Genomic DNA, 15,405 nt, shown 5'->3' with positions numbered 1-15,405 from the left:
GGGAGTGAGGGGAGAGTGGGATTAGACTGGGTGTGATATTAAAGTGTGCGGGGAGTGAGGGGAGAGTGGGATTAGATTGGGTGGGATATTAAAGGGTGTGGGGAGTGACGGGAGAGAGGGATTAGACTGTGTGGGATATTAAAGGGTGCGGGGAGTGAGGGGGAGAGTGGGATTAGACTGGGTGGGATATTAAAGGGTGTGGGCAGTGAGAGGGAGAGTGGGATTAGACTGGGTGGGATATTAAAGGGTGTGGGGAGTGAGGCGAGAGTGGGATTGGACTGGGTGGGGTATTAAAGGGTGCGGGGAGTGAGGGGAGAGTGGGATTAGACTGGGTGTGATATTAAAGTGTGCGGGTAGTGAGGGGAGAGTGGGATTAGATTGGGTGGGATATTAAAGGGTGTGGGGAGTGAGGGGAGAGTGGGATTAGACTGGGGGGGATATTAAAGGGTGCGGGGAGTGACGGGAGAGAGGGATTAGACTGGGTGGGATATTAAAGGGTGCGGGGAGTGAGGGGGAGAGTGGGATTAGACTGGGTGGGATATTAAAGGGTGTGGGGAGTGAGGGGAGAGTGGGATTAGACTGGGTGGGATATTAAAGGGTGCGGGGAGTGAGGGGGAGAGTGGGATGAGACTGGGTGGGATATTAAAGGGTGTGGGGAGTGAGGGGAGAGTGGGATTAGACTGGGTGGGATATTAAAGGGTGCGGGGAGTGAGGGGGAGAGTGGGATTAGACTGGGTGGGATATTAAAGGGTGTGGGGAGTGAGGGGAGAGTGGGAATAGACTGGGTGGGATATTAAAGGGTGTGGGGAGTGAGGGGAGAGTGGGATTAGACTGGGTGGGATATTAAAGGGTGCGGGGAGTGAGGGGGAGAGTGGGATTAGACTGGGTGGGATATTAACGGGTGCAGGGAGTGAGGGGAGAGTGGGATTAGACTGGGTGGAATATTAAAGGGTGTGGGGAGTGAGGGGGAGAGTGGGATTAGACTGGGTGGGATATTAAAGGGTGCGGGGAGTGAGGGGGAGAGTGGGATTAGAGTGGGTGGGATATTAAAGGGTGTAGGGAGTGAGGGGGAGAGTGGGATTAGACTGGGTGGGATATTAAAGGGTGTGGGGAGTGAGGGGGAGGGTGGGATTAGACTGGATGGGATATTAAAGGGTGTAGGGAGTGAGGGGGAGAGTGGGATTAGACTGGATCGGATATTAAAAGGTGTGGGGAATGAGGGGAGAGTGGGATTAGACAGGGTGGGATATTAAATGGTGTGGGGAGTGAGGGGAGAGTGGGATTAGACTGGGTGGGATATTAAAGGGTGTGGGGAGTGAGGGGGAGAGTGGGATTAGACTGGGTGGGATATTAAAGGGTGTGGGGAGTGAGGCGAGAGTGGGATTAGACTGGGTGGGTTATTAAAGGGTGCGGGGAGTGAGGGGAGAGTGGGATTAGACTGGGTGGGATATTAAAGGGTGTGGGGAGTGAGGGGAGGGGGGGATTAGACTGGGTGGGATATTAAAGGGCGTGGGGAGTGAGGGGGAGAGTGGGATTAGACTGGGTGGGATATTAAAGGGTGTGGGCAGTGAGGGGGAGAGTGGGATTAGACTGGGTGGGATATTAAAGGGTGTGGGGAGTGAGGGGGAGAGTGGGATTAGACTGGGTGGGATATTAAAGGGCGTGGGGAGTGAGGGGGAGAGTGGGATTAGACTGGGTGGGATATTAAAGGGTGTGGGCAGTGAGGGGGAGAGTGGGATTAGACTGGGTGGGATATTAAAGGGTGCGGGGAGTGAGGGGAGAGTGGGATTCGACTGGGTGGGACATTAAAGGGTGCGGGGAGTGAGGGGAGAGTGGGATTAGACTGGGTGGGATATTAAAGGGCGTGGGGAGTGAGGGGGAGAGTGGGATTAGACTGGGTGGGATATTAAAGGGTGTGGGGAGTGAGGGGAGAGTGGGTTCAGACTGGGTGGGATATTAAAGGGTGTGGGCAGTGAGGGGGAGAGTGGGATTCGACTGGGTGGGATATTAAAGGGTGTGGGGAGTGAGGGGAGAGTGGGATTAGATTGGGTGGGATATTAAAGGGTGTGGGGAGTGACGGGAGAGAGGGATTAGACTGGGTGGGATATTAAAGGGTGCGGGGAGTGAGGGGGAGAGTGGGATTAGACTGGGTGGGATATTAAAGGGTGTGGGCAGTGAGAGGGAGAGTGGGATTAGACTGGGTGGGATATTAAAGGGTGTGGGGAGTGAGGCGAGAGTGGGATTGGACTGGGTGGGGTATTAAAGGGTGCGGGGAGTGAGGGGAGAGTGGGATTAGACTGGGTGTGATATTAAAGTGTGCGGGGAGTGAGGGGAGAGTGGGATTAGATTGGGTGGGATATTAAAGGGTGTGGGGAGTGAGCGGAGAGTGGGATTAGACTGGGGGGGATATTAAAGGGTGCGGGGAGTGACGGGAGAGAGGGATTAGACTGGGTGGGATATTAAAGGGTGCGGGGAGTGAGGGGGAGAGTGGGATTAGACTGGGTGGGATATTAAAGGGTGTGGGGAGTGAGGGGAGAGTGGGATTAGACTGGGTGGGATATTAAAGGGTGCGGGGAGTGAGGGGGAGAGTGGGATTAGACTGGGTGGGATATTAAAGGGTGTGGGGAGTGAGGGGAGAGTGGGATTAGACTGGGTGGGATATTAAAGGGTGCGGGGAGTGAGGGGGAGAGTGGGATTAGACTGGGTGGGATATTAAAGGGTGTGGGGAGTGAGGGGAGAGTGGGATTAGACTGGGTGGGATATTAAAGGGTGCAGGGAGTGAGGGGAGAGTGGGATTAGACTGGGTGGAATATTAAAGGGTGTGGGGAGTGAGGGGGAGAGTGGGATTAGACTGGGTGGGATATTAAAGGGTGCGGGGAGTGAGGGGAGAGTGGGATTAGACTGGGTGGGATATTAAAGGGTGTGGATAGTGAGGGGGAGAGTGGGATTAGACTGGGTGGGATATTAAAGGGTGTGGGGAGTGAGGGGGGCAGTGGGATTAGACTGGGTGGGATATTAAAGGGTGCGGGGAGTGAGCGGGAGAGTGGGATTAGACTGGGTGGGATATTAAAGGGTGTGGGGAGTGAGGGGGAGAGTGGGATTAGACTGGGTGGGATATTAAAGGGTGCGGGGAGTGAGGGGATAGTGGGATTAGACTGGGTGGGATATTAAAGGGTGTGGGGAGTGAGGGGGAGAGTGGGTTTAGACTGGGTGGGATATTAAAGGGTGTGGGGAGTGAGGGGGAGAGTGGGATTAGACTGGGTGGGATATTAAAGGGTGCGGGGAGTGAGCGGGAGAGTGGGATTAGACTGGGTGGGATATTAAAGGGTGTGGGGAGTGAGGGGGAGAGTGGGATTAGACTGGGTGGGATATTAAAGGGTGCGGGGAGTGAGCGGGAGAGTGGGATTAGACTGGGTGGGATATTAAAGGGTGTGGGGAGTGAGGGGGGAGAGTGGGATTAGACTGGGTGGGATATTAAAGGGTGCGGGGAGTGAGGGGGGAGTGGGATTAGACTGGGGGGGGATATTAAAGTGTGCGGGGAGTGAGGGGGGAGAGGGATTAGACTGGGTGGGATATTAAAGGGTGCGGGGAGTGAGGGGGGAGTGGGATTAGACTGGGGGGGGATATTAAAGTGTGCGGGGAGTGAGGGGGGAGTGGGATTAGACTGGGTGGGATATTAAAGGGTGAGGGGAGAGAGTGGAATTAGACTGGGTGGGATATTAAAGGGTGTGGGGAGTGAGGGGGAGAGTGGGATTAGACTGGGTGGGATATTAAAGGGTGCGGGGAGTGAGGGGGGAGTGGGATTAGACTGGGGGGGATATTAAAGTGTGCGGGGAGTGAGGGGGGAGAGGGATTAGACTGGGTGGGATATTAAAGGGTGAGGGGAGAGAGTGGAATTAGACTGGGTGGGATATTAAAGGGTGTGGGGAGTGAGGGGAGAGTGGGATTAGACTGGGTGGAATATTAAAGGGTGTGGGGAGTGAGGGGGAGAGTGGGATTAGACTGGGTGGGATATTAAAGGGTGTGGGGAGTGAGGGGGAGAGTGGGATTAGACTGGGTGGGATATTAAAGGGTGTGGGGAGTGAGGGGAGAGTGGGATTAGACTGGGTGGGATATTAAAGGGTGCAGGGAGTGAGGGGAGAGTGGGATTAGACTGGGTGGAATATTAAAGGGTGCGGGGAGTGAGGGGGAGAGTGGGATTAGACTGGGTGGGATATTAAAGGGAGCGGGGAGTGAGGGGGAGAGTGGGATTAGACTGGGTGGGATATTAAAGGCTGCGGGGAGTGAGGGGGAGAGTGGGATTAGACTGGGTGGGATATTAAAGGGTGCGGGGAGTGAGGGGGAGAGTGGGATTAGACTGGGTGGGATATTGAAGGGTGTGGGGAGTGAGGGGGAGAGTGGGATTAGACTGGGTGGGATATTAAAGGGTGCGGGGAGTGAGGGGGAGAGTGGGATTAGACGGGGTATGATATTAAAGGGTGCGGGGAGTGAGGGGAGTGTGGGATTAGACTGGGTGGGATATTAAAGGGTGCGCGGAGTGAGGGGGAGAGTGGGATTAGACTGGGTGGGATATTAAAGGGTGTGGGGAGTGAGGGGAGAGTGAGATTAGACAGGGTGGGATATTAAAGGGTGCGGAGAGTGAGGGGAGAGTGGACTGCTTTGTCCTGGATGGCGTTGAGCTTCTCGAGTGGGTCAGTACTGAGGGAGTGCTGCACTGCCAGAGGGTCAGTACTGAGGGAGCGCTGCACTGCCAGAGGGTCAGTACTGAGGGAGTGCTGCACTGTCAGAGGGTCAGTACTGAGGGAGCGCTGCACTGCCAGAGGGTCAGTACTGAGGGAGTGCTGCACTGTCAGAGGGTCAGTACTGAGGGAGTGCTGCACTGTCAGAGGGTCAGTGCTGAGGGAGTGCTGCACTATCAGAGGGTCAGTACTGAGGGAGCGCCGGACTGTCAGAGGGTCAGTACTGAGGGAGTGCCGCACTGTCAGAGGGTCAGTACTGAGAGAGTGCTGCACTGTCAGAGGGTCAGTACTGAGGGAGTGCTGCACTGTCAGAGGGACAGTACTGAGGGAGTGCTGCACTGTCAGAGTGTCAGTACTGAGGGAGTGCTGCACTGTCAGAGGGTCAGTACTGAGGGAGTGCTGCACTGTCAGAGGGTCAGTACTGAGGGAGTGCTGCACTGTCAGAGGGTCAGTACTGAGGGAGTGCCGCACTGTCAGAGGGTCAGTACTGAGGGAGTGCTGCACTGTCAGAGGGTCAGTACTGAGGGAGTGCTGCACTGTCAGAGGGTCAGTACTGAGGGAGTGCTGCACTGTCAGAGAGTCAGTACTGAGGGAGTGCTGCACTGTCAGAGGGTCAGTACTGAGGGAGTGCGGGGGGAGGAGGGTCAGTACTGAGGGAGTGCGGGGGGAGGAGGGTCAGTACTGAGGGAGTGCGGGGGAGGAGGGTCAGTACTGAGGGAGTGCGGGGGGAGGAGGGTCAGTACTGAGGGAGTGCCGCACTGTCAGAGGGTCAGTACTGAGGGAGTGCTGCACTGTCAGAGGGTCAGTACTGAGGGAGTGCCGCACTGTCAGAGGGTCAGTACTGAGGGAGTGCGGGGGGAGAAGGGTCAGTACTGAGGGAGTACTGCACTGTCAGAGGGTCAGTACTGAGGGAGTGCTGCACTGTCAGAGGGTCAGTACTGAGAGAGCGCCGGACTGTCAGAGGGTCAGTACTGAGGGAGTGCCGCACTGTCAGAGGGTCAGTACTGAGGGAGTGCCGCACTGTCAGAGGGTCAGTACTGAGGGAGTGCAGGGGGAGGAGGGTCAGTACTGAGGGAGTGACGCACTGTCAGAGGGTCAGTACTGAGGGAGTGCTGCACTGTCAGAGGGTCAGTACTGAGGGAGTGCCGCACTGTCAGAGGGTCAGTACTGAGGGAGTGCTGCACTGTCAGAGGGTCAGTACTGAGGGAGTGCTGCACTGTCAGAGGGTCAGTACTGAGGGAGTGCTGCACTGTCAGAGGGTCAGTACTGAGGGAGTGCCGCACTGTCAGAGGGTCAGTACTGAGGGAGTGCCGCACTGTCAGAGGGTCAGTACTGAGGGAGTGCTGCACTGTCAGAGGGTCAGTACTGAGGGAGTGCTGCACTGTCAGAGGGTCAGTACTGTGGGAGTGCTGCACTGTCAGAGGGTCAGTACTGAGGGAGTGCCGCACTGTCAGAGGGTCAGTACTGAGGTAGTGCGGGGGGAGAAGGGTCAGTCCTGAGGGAGTGCTGCACTGTCAGAGGGTCAGTACTGAGGGAGTGCTGCACTGTCAGAGGGTCAGTACTGAGGGAGCGCCGGACTGTCAGAGGGTCAGTACTGAGGGAGTGCCGCACTGTCAGAGGGTCAGTACTGAGGGAGTGCTGCACTGTCAGAGGGTCAGTACTGAGGGAGTGCTGCACTGTCAGAGGGTCAGTACTGTGGGAGTGCTGCACTGTCAGAGGGTCAGTACTGAGGGAGTGCCGCACTGTCAGAGGGTCAGTACTGAGGGAGTGCGGGGGGAGAAGGATCAGTACTGAGGGAGTGCTGCACTGTCAGAGGGTCAGTACTGAGGGAGTGCTGCACTGTCAGAGGGTCAGTACTGAGGGAGTGCCGCACTGTCAGATGGTCAGTACTGAGGGAGTGCCGCACTGTCAGAGGGTCAGTACTGAGGGAGTGCCGCACAGTCAGAGGGTCAGTACTGAGGGAGTGCTGCACTGTCAGTGTCAGTACTGAGGGAGTGCTGCACTGTCAGAGGCTCAGTACTGAGGGAGTGCTGCACTGTCAGAGGGTCAGTACTGAGGGAGTGCTGCACTGTCAGAGGGTCAGTACTGAGGGAGAGCTGCACTGTCAGAGGGTCAGTACTGAGGGAGTGCCGCACTGTCAGAGGGTCAGTCCTGAGGGAGTGCTGCACTGTCAGAGGGTCAGTACTGAGGGAGTGCTGCACTGTCAGAGGGTCAGTACTGAGGGAGTGCTGCACTGTCAGAGGGTCAGTACTGAGGGAGTGCTGCACTGTCAGAGGGTCAGTACTGTGGGAGTGCTGCACTGTCAGAGGGTCAGTACTGAGGGAGTGCGGGGGGAGAAGGGTCAGTACTGAGGGAGTGCTGCACTGTCAGAGGGTCAGTACTGAGGGAGTGCTGCACTGTCAGAGGGTCAGTACTGAGGGAGTGCCGCACTGTCAGATGGTCAGTACTGAGGGAGTGCCGCACTGTCAGAGGGTCAGTACTGAGGGAGTGCTGCACTGTCAGAGGGTCAGTACTGAGGGAGTGCTGCACTGTCAGTGTCAGTACTGAGGGAGTGCTGCACTGTCAGAGTGTCAGTACTGAGGGAGTGCTGCGTGGTCAGAGGGTCAGTACTGAGGGAGTGCTGCACTGTCAGAGGCTCAGTACTGAGGGAGTGCTGCACTGTCAGAGGGTCAGTACTGAGGGAGTGCTGCACTGTCAGAGGGTCAGTACTGAGGGAGTGCTGCACTGTCAGAGGGTCAGTACTGAGGGAGAGCTGCACTGTCAGAGGGTCAGTACTGAGGGAGTGCCGCACTGTCAGAGGGTCAGTCCTGAGGGAGTGCTGCACTGTCAGAGGGTCAGTACTGAGGGAGTGCTGCACTGTCAGAGGGTCAGTACTGAGGGAGTGCTGCACTGTCAGAGGGTCAGTACTGAGGGAGTGCTGCACTGTCAGAGGGTCAGTACTGAGGGAGCCCCGCACTGTCAGAGGGTCAGTACTGAGGGAGTGCTGCACTGTCAGAGGGTCAGTACTGAGGGAGTGCTGCACTGTCAGAGGGTCAGTACTGAGGGAGTGCTGCACTGTCAGTGTCAGTACTGAGGGAGTGCTGCACTGTCAGAGGGTCAGTACTGAGGGAGCCCCGCACTGTCAGAGGGTCAGTACTGAGGGAGTGCTGCACTGTCAGAGTGTCAGTACTGAGGGAGTGCTGCATTGTCAGAGGGTCAGTACTGAGGGAGTGCCGCACTGTCTGAGGGTCAGTACTGAGGGAGTGCTGCACTGTCAGAGGGTCAGTACTGAGGGAGAGCCGCACTGTCAGAGGGTCAGTACTGAGGGAGTGCTGCACTGTCAGAAGCTCAGTACTGAGGGAGTGCTGCACTGTCAGAGGGTCAGTACTGAGGGAGTGCTGCACTGTCAGAGGGTCAGTACTGAGGGAGTGCTGCACTGTCAGAGGGTCAGTACTGAGGGAGTGCCGCACTGTCAGAGGGTCAGTACTGAGGGAGTGCAGGGGGAGGAGGGTCAGTACTGAGGGAGTGCTGCACTGTCAGAGGGTCAGTACTGAGGGAGTGCCGGACTGTCAGAGGGTCAGTACTGAGGGAGCGCTGCACTGTCAGAGGGTCAGTACTGAGGGAGTGCTGCACTGTCAGAGGGTCAGTCCTGAGGGAGTGCGTCACTGTCAGAGGGTCAGTACTGAGGGAGTGCCGCACTGTCAGAGGGTCAGTACTGAGGGAGTGCCGCACTGTCAGAGGGTCAGTACTGAGGGAGCGCCGCACTGTCAGAGAGTCAGTACTGAGGGAGCGCTGCACTGTCAGAGGCTCAGTACTGAGGGAGTGCGTCACTGTCAGAGGGTCAGTACTGAGGGAGTGCCGCACTGTCAGAGGGTCAGTACTGAGGGAGTGTCGCACTGTCAGAGGGACAGTACTGAGGGAGTGCTGCACTGTCAGAGGGTCAGTACTGAGGGAGTGCAGGGGGAGGAGGGTCAGTACTGAGGGAGTGCGGGGGGAGGAGGGTCAGTACTGAGGGAGTGCGGGGGGAGGAGGGTCAGTACTGAGGGAGTGCGGGGGGAGGAGGGTCAGTACTGAGGGAGTGCGGGGGGAGGAGAGTCAGTACTGAGGGAGTGCGGGGGGAGGAGGGTCAGTACTGAGGGAGTGCGGGGGAGGAGGGTCAGTACTGAGGGAGTGCTGCACTGTCAGAGGGTCAGTACTGAGGGAGTGCCGCACTGTCAGAGGGTCAGTACTGAGGGAGTGCGGGGGGAGGAGGGTCAGTACTGAGGGAGTGCGGGGGGAGGAGGGTCAGTACTGAGGGAGTGCGGGGGGAGGAGGGTCAGTACTGAGGGAGTGCGGGGGGAGGAGGGTCAGTACTGAGGGAGTGCTGCACTGTCAGAGGGTCAGTACTGAGGGAGTGCCGCACTGTCAGAGGGTCAGTACTGAGGGAGTGCTGCACTGTCAGAGGGTCTGTACTGAGGGAGTGCCGCACTGTCAGAGGGTCTGTACTGAGGGAGTGCCGCACTGTCAGAGGGTCAGTACTGAGGGAGTGCTGCACTGTCAGAGGGTCTGTACTGAGGGAGTGCCGCACTGTCAGAGGGTCAGTACTGAGGGAGTGCCGCACTGTCAGAGGGTCAGTACTGAGGGAGTGCGGCACTGTCAGAGGGTCAGTACTGAGGGAGTGCTGCACTGTAAGTGGGTCAGTACTGAGGGAGTGCTGCACTGTCAGAGGGTCAGTACTGAGGGAGTGCCTCACTGTCAGAGGGTCAGGACTGAGGGAGTGCCGCACTGTCAGAGGGTCAGTACTGAGGGAGTGCGGCACTGTCAGAGTGTCAGTACTGAGGGAGTGCGGGGGGAGGAGGGTCAGTACTGAGGGAGTGCGGGGGGAGGAGGGTCAGTACTGAGGGAGTGCGGGGGGAGGAGGGTCAGTACTGAGGGAGTGCGGGGGGAGGAGGGTCAGTACTGAGGGAGTGCTGCACTGTCAGAGGGTCAGTACTGAGGGAGTGCCGCACTCTCAGAGGGTCAGTACTGAGGGAGTGCGGGGGAGGAGGGTCAGTACTGAGGGAGTGCGGGGGGAGGAGGGTCAGTACTGAGGGAGTGCGAGGGGAGGAGGGTCAGTACTGAGCGAGTGCGGGGGGAGGAGGGTCAGTACTGAGGGAGTGCGGGGGGAGGAGGGTCAGTACTGAGGGAGTGCTGCACTGTCAGAGGGTCAGTACTGAGGGAGTGCCGCACTGTCAGAGGGTCAGTACTGAGGGAGTGCCGCACTGTCAGAGGGTCAGTACTGAGGGAGTGTCGCACAGTCAGAGGGTCAGTACTGTGGGAGTGCCGCACTGTCAGAGGGTCTGTACTGAGGGAGTGCCGCACTGTCAGAGGGTCAGTACTGAGGGAGTGCTGCACTGTCGGAGGGTCAGTACTGAGGGAGTGCCGCACTGTCAGAGGGTCTGTACTGAGGGAGTGCCGCACTGTCAGAGGGTCAGTACTGAGGGAGTGCCGCACTGTCAGAGGGTCTGTACTGAGGGAGTGCCGCACTGTCAGAGGGTCAGTACTGAGGGAGTGTCGCACAGTCAGAGGGTCTGTACTGAGGGAGTGCCGCACTGTCAGAGGGTCAGTACTGAGGGAGTGCCGCACTGTCAGAGGGTCTGTACTGAGGGAGTGCCGCACTGTCAGAGGGTCTGTACTGAGGGGGTGCCGCACTGTCAGAGGGTCAGTACTGAGGGAGTGCTGCACTGTCAGAGGGTCAGTACTGAGGGAGTGCCGCACTGTCAGAGGGTCAGTACTGAGGGAGTGCCGCACTGTCAGAGGGTCAGTACTGAGGGAGTGCCGCACTGTCAGAGGGTCAGTACTGAGGGAGTGCCGCACTGTCAGAGGGTCAGTACTGAGGGAGTGCCGCACTGTCAGAGGGTCTGTACTGAGGGAGTGCCGCACTGTCAGAGGGTCAGTACTGAGGGAGTGCCGCACTGTCAGAGGGTCAGTACTGAGGGAGTGCCGCACTGTCAGAGGGTCAGTACTGAGGGAGTGCCGCACTGTCAGAGGGTCAGTACTGAGGGAGTGCTGCACTGTCAGAGGGTCAGTACTGAGGGAGTGCCGCACTGTCAGAGGGTCAGTACTGAGGGAGTGCTGCACTGTAAGTGGTTCAGTACTGAGGGAGTGCCGCACTGTCAGAGGGTCAGTACTGAGGGAGTGCTGCACTGTCAGAGGATCAGTACTGAGGGAGTGCTGCACTGTCAGAGGGTCAGTACTGAGGGAGTGCCGCACTGTCAGAGGGTCAGTACTGAGGGAGTGCCGCACTGTCAGAGGGTCAGTACTGAGGGAGTGCCGCACTGTCAGAGGGTCAGTACTGAGGGAGTGCTGCACTGTCAGAGGGTCAGTACTGAGGGAGTGCCGCACTGTCAGAGGGTCAGTACTGAGGGAGTGCTGCACTGTAAGTGGGTCAGTACTGAGGGAGTGCCGCACTGTCAGAGGGTCAGTACTGAGGGAGTGCCGCACTGTCAGAGGATCAGTACTGAGGGAGTGCCGCACTGTCAGAGGGTCAGTACTGAGGGAGTGCCGCATTGTCAGAGGGTCAGTACTGAGAGAGTGCCGCACTGTCAGAGGGTCAGTACTGAGGGAGTGCCGCACTGTCAGAGGGTCAGTACTGAGGGAGTGCTCACTGTCAGAGGGTCAGTACTGAGGGAGTGCTGCACTGTCAGAGGGTCAGTACTGAGGGAGTGTTGCACTGGAGGGTCAGTACTGAGGGAGAGCCGCACTGTCAGAGGGTCAGTACTGAGGGAGTGCTGCACTGTCAGAGGGTCAGTACTGAGGGAGTGCTCACTGTCAGAGGGTCAGTACTGAGGGAGTGCTGCACTGTCAGAGGGTCAGTACTGAGGGAGTGTTGCACTGGAGGGTCAGTACTGAGGGAGAGCCGCACTGTCAGAGGGTCAGTACTGAGGGAGTTCTGCACTGTCAGAGGGTCAGTACTGAGGGAGTGCCGCACTGTCAGAGGGTCAGTACTGAGGGAGTGCTGCACTGTCAGAGGGTCAGTACTGAGGGAGTGCTGCACTGTCAGAGGGTCAGTACTGAGGGAGTGCCGCACTGTCAGAGGGTCAGTACTGAGGGAGTGCTGCACTGTCAGAGGGTCAGTACTGAGGGAGTGCCGCACTGTCAGAGGGTCAGTACTGAGGGAGTGCCGCACTGTCGGAGGGTCAGTACTGAGTGAGTGCTGCACTGTCAGAGGGTCAGTACTGAGGGAGTGCCGCACTGTCAGAGGGTCAGTACTGAGGGAGTGCTGCACTGTCAGAGGGTCAGTACTGAGGGAGTGCTGCACTGTCAGAGGGTCAGTACTGAGGGAGTGCCGCACTGTCAGAGGGTCAGTACTGAGGGAGTGCCGCACTGTCGGAGGGTCAGTACTGAGTGAGTGCTGCACTGTCAGAGGGTCAGTACTGAGGGAGTGCCGCACTGTCAGAGGGTCAGTACTGAGGGAGTGCTGCACTGTCAGAGGGTCAGTACTGAGAGAGTGCCGCACTGTCAGAGGGTCAGTACTGAGGGAGTGCCGCACTGTCAGAGGGTCAGTACTGAGGGAGTGCCGCACTGTCAGAGGGTCAGTACTGAGGGAGTGCCGCACTGTCAGAGGGTCAGTACTGAGGGAGTGCCGCACTGTCAGAGGGTCAGTACTGAGGGAGTGCCGCACTGTCAGAGGGTCAGTACTGAGGGAGTGCTGCACTGTCAGAGGGTCAGTACTGAGGGAGTGCTGCACTGTCAGAGGGTCAGTAATGAGGGAGTGCCGCACTGTCAGAGGGTCAGTACTGAGGGAGTGCCGCACTGTCAGAGGGTCAGTACTGAGGGAGTGCCGCACTGTCAGAGGGTCAGTACTGAGGGAGTGCGGGGCGAGGAGGGTCAGTACTGAGGGAGTGCCGCACTGTCAGAGGGTCAGTACTGAGGGAGTGCGGGGGGAGGAGGGTCAGTACTGAGGGAGTGCGGGGGGAGGAGGGTCAGTACTGAGGGAGTGCTGCACTGTCAGAGGGTCAGTACTGAGGGAGTGCTGCACTGTCAGAGGGTCAGTACTGAGGGAGTGCGGGGCGAGGAGGGTCAGTACTGAGGGAGTGCTGCACTGTCAGAGGGTCAGTACTGAGGGAGTGCCGCACTGTCAGAGGGTCAGTACTGAGGGAGTGCGGGGGGAGGAGGGTCAGTACTGAGGGAGTGCTGCACTGTCAGAGGGTCAGTACTGAGGGAGTGCCGCACTGTCAGAGGGTCAGTACTGAGGGAGAGCCGCACTGTCAGAGGGTCAGTACTGAGGGAGTGCCGCACTGTCAGAGGGTCAGTACTGAGGGAGCGCTGCACTGTCAGAGGGTCAGTACTGAGGGAGTGTTGCACTGGAGGGTCAGTACTGAGGGAGTGCTGCACTGTCAGAGGGTCAGTACTGAGGGAGCGCTGCACTGTCAGAGGGTCAGTACTGAGGGAGAGCCGCACTGTCAGAGGGTCAGTACTGAGGGAGTGCTGCACTGTCAGAGGGTCAGTACTGAGGGAGTGCTCACTGTCAGAGGGTCAGTACTGAGGGAGTGCTGCACTGTCAGAGGGTCAGTACTGAGGGAGTGTTGCACTGGAGGGTCAGTACTGAGGGAGAGCCGCACTGTCAGAGGGTCAGTACTGAGGGAGTTCTGCACTGTCAGAGGGTCAGTACTGAGGGAGTGCCGCACTGTCAGAGGGTCAGTACTGAGGGAGTGCTGCACTGTCAGAGGGTCAGTACTGAGGGAGTGCTGCACTGTCAGAGGGTCAGTACTGAGGGAGTGCCGCACTGTCAGAGGGTCAGTACTGAGGGAGTGCTGCACTGTCAGAGGGTCAGTACTGAGGGAGTGCCGCACTGTCAGAGGGTCAGTACTGAGGGAGTGCTGCACTGTCAGAGGGTCAGTACTGAGGGAGTGCTCACTGTCAGAGTGTCAGTACTGAGGGAGTGCTGCACTGTCAGAGGGTCAGTACTGAGGGAATGCGGCACTGTCAGAGGGTCAGTACTGAGGGAGTGCCGCACTATCAGAGGGTCAGTACTGAGGGAGTGCCGCACTGTCAGAGGGTCAGTACTGAGGGAGTGCCGCACTGTCAGAGGGTCAGCACTGAGGGAGTGCCGCACTGTCAGAGGGTCAGTACTGAGGGAGTGCTGCACTGTCAGAGGGTCAGTACTGAGGGAGTGCCGCACTGTCAGAGAGTCAGTACTGAGGGAGTGCCGCACTGTCAGAGGGTCAGTACCGAGGGAGTGCTGCACTGTCAGAGAGTCAGTACTGAGGGAGTGCCGCATTGTCAGAGGGTCAGTACTGAGGGAGTGCTGCACTGTCAGAGAGTCAGTACTGAGGGAGTGCCGCATTGTCAGAGGGTCAGTACTGAGGGAGTGCTGCACTGTCAGAGAGTCAGTACTGAGGGAGTGCCGCATTGTCAGAGGGTCAGTACTGAGGGAGTGCTGCACTGTCAGAGGGTCAGTACTGAGGGAGTGCTGCACTGTCAGAGGGTCAGTACTGAGGGAGTGCCGCACTGTCAGAGGGTCAGTACTGAGGGAGTGCTGCACTGTCAGAGGGTCAGTACTGAGGGAGTGCTGCACTGTCAGAGGGTCAGTACTGAGGGAGTGCCGCACTGTCAGAGGGTCAGTACTGAGGGAGTGCTGCACTGTCAGAGGGTCAGTACTGAGGGAATGCTGCACTGTCAGAGGGTCAGTACTGAGGGAGTGCTGCACTATCAGAGGGTCAGTACTGAGGGAGTGCTGCACTGTCAGAGGGTCAGTACTGAGGGAGTGCCGCACTGTCAGAGGGTCAGTACTGAGGGAGTGCGGGGGGAGGAGGGTCAGTACTGAGGGAGTGCTGCACTGTCAGAGGGTCAGTACTGAGGGAGTGCCGCACTGTCAGAGGGTCAGTACTGAGGGAGTGCCGCACTGTCAGAGGGTCAGTACTGAGGGAGTGCTGCACTGTCAGAGAGTCAGTACTGAGGGAGTGCCGCGCTGTCAGAGGGTCAGTACTGAGGGAGTGCAGCACTGTCAGAGGGTCAGTACTGAGGGAGTGCTGTACTGTCAGAGGGTCAGTACTGAGGGAGTGCGGGGGGAGGAGGGTCAGTACTGAGGGAGTGCCGCACTGTCAGAGAGTCAGTACTGAGGGAGTGCGGGGGGGGGAGGGTCAGTACTGAGGGAGTGCGGGGGGAGGAGGGTCAGGACTGAGGGAGTGCGGGGGGGGGAGGGTCAGTACTGAGGGAGTGCGGGGGGAGGAGGGTGGGGAACTGGGGGGCCAGTGGGGCTTTGTGGATGACCAGATTGCTCCCTCCTCTCTGATGAATGACCCAGAGTCCATCTGTCTGTCGACTGACATCCGACCTCCTTCTGCCCCTCCCCTCCTCCTCTAGCCCTCGAACATCGTGCTGGACGTCAGTGGCCATGTGAAGATCCTGGACTCTCCGTTGGCCTGTGATTTCTCCAAAAGCCTTCCGACCGCCACAGTGTGAGTGGACCAACTTCCTGTCCCTCCCTCTCCCCCCTCCCCTCCCCGGGCCCAGGCCGAGCGGCCCACTCTTTCCGCACACTCGGTGAAGATTACTGTTCCGTTAGGTGGCTTCGAGGAGTCCGGGGAAGGGTCTGTCCCTTTAAGAAACATTGTGGGGGGATAACGGGATGGAGGGGAGGGGGGAGGGGGGGGAGGGGAGGGGAGGGGGGAGGGTAGGGTGGAGGGGGGGAGGGGAGGGGAGGGGGGAGGGGAGGGGAGGGGGG

General features: G+C 58.5%; 1 protein-coding gene across 1 annotated transcript in view; it reads left to right on the top strand.

Annotated features, from left to right (window-relative positions):
- Positions 1 to 15,143, top strand: part of LOC140399399 (G protein-coupled receptor kinase 3-like) — a 75,253-nt gene extending 60,110 nt beyond the window's left edge. Inside the window, exon 5 of the mRNA XM_072488977.1 lies at positions 15,045 to 15,143. Within this exon, the coding sequence (XP_072345078.1) occupies positions 15,045 to 15,143 (99 nt within the window). The remainder of the gene's footprint in view (positions 1 to 15,044) is intronic.
- The last annotated feature ends 262 nt before the right edge of the window (positions 15,144 to 15,405 follow it).

Source organism: Scyliorhinus torazame, chromosome 22 (genome assembly GCF_047496885.1).
Source record: "Scyliorhinus torazame isolate Kashiwa2021f chromosome 22, sScyTor2.1, whole genome shotgun sequence".
Taxonomy (NCBI): Eukaryota; Metazoa; Chordata; class Chondrichthyes; order Carcharhiniformes; family Scyliorhinidae; genus Scyliorhinus; species Scyliorhinus torazame.
This window is presented reverse-complemented; position numbering and strand designations above follow the sequence as displayed.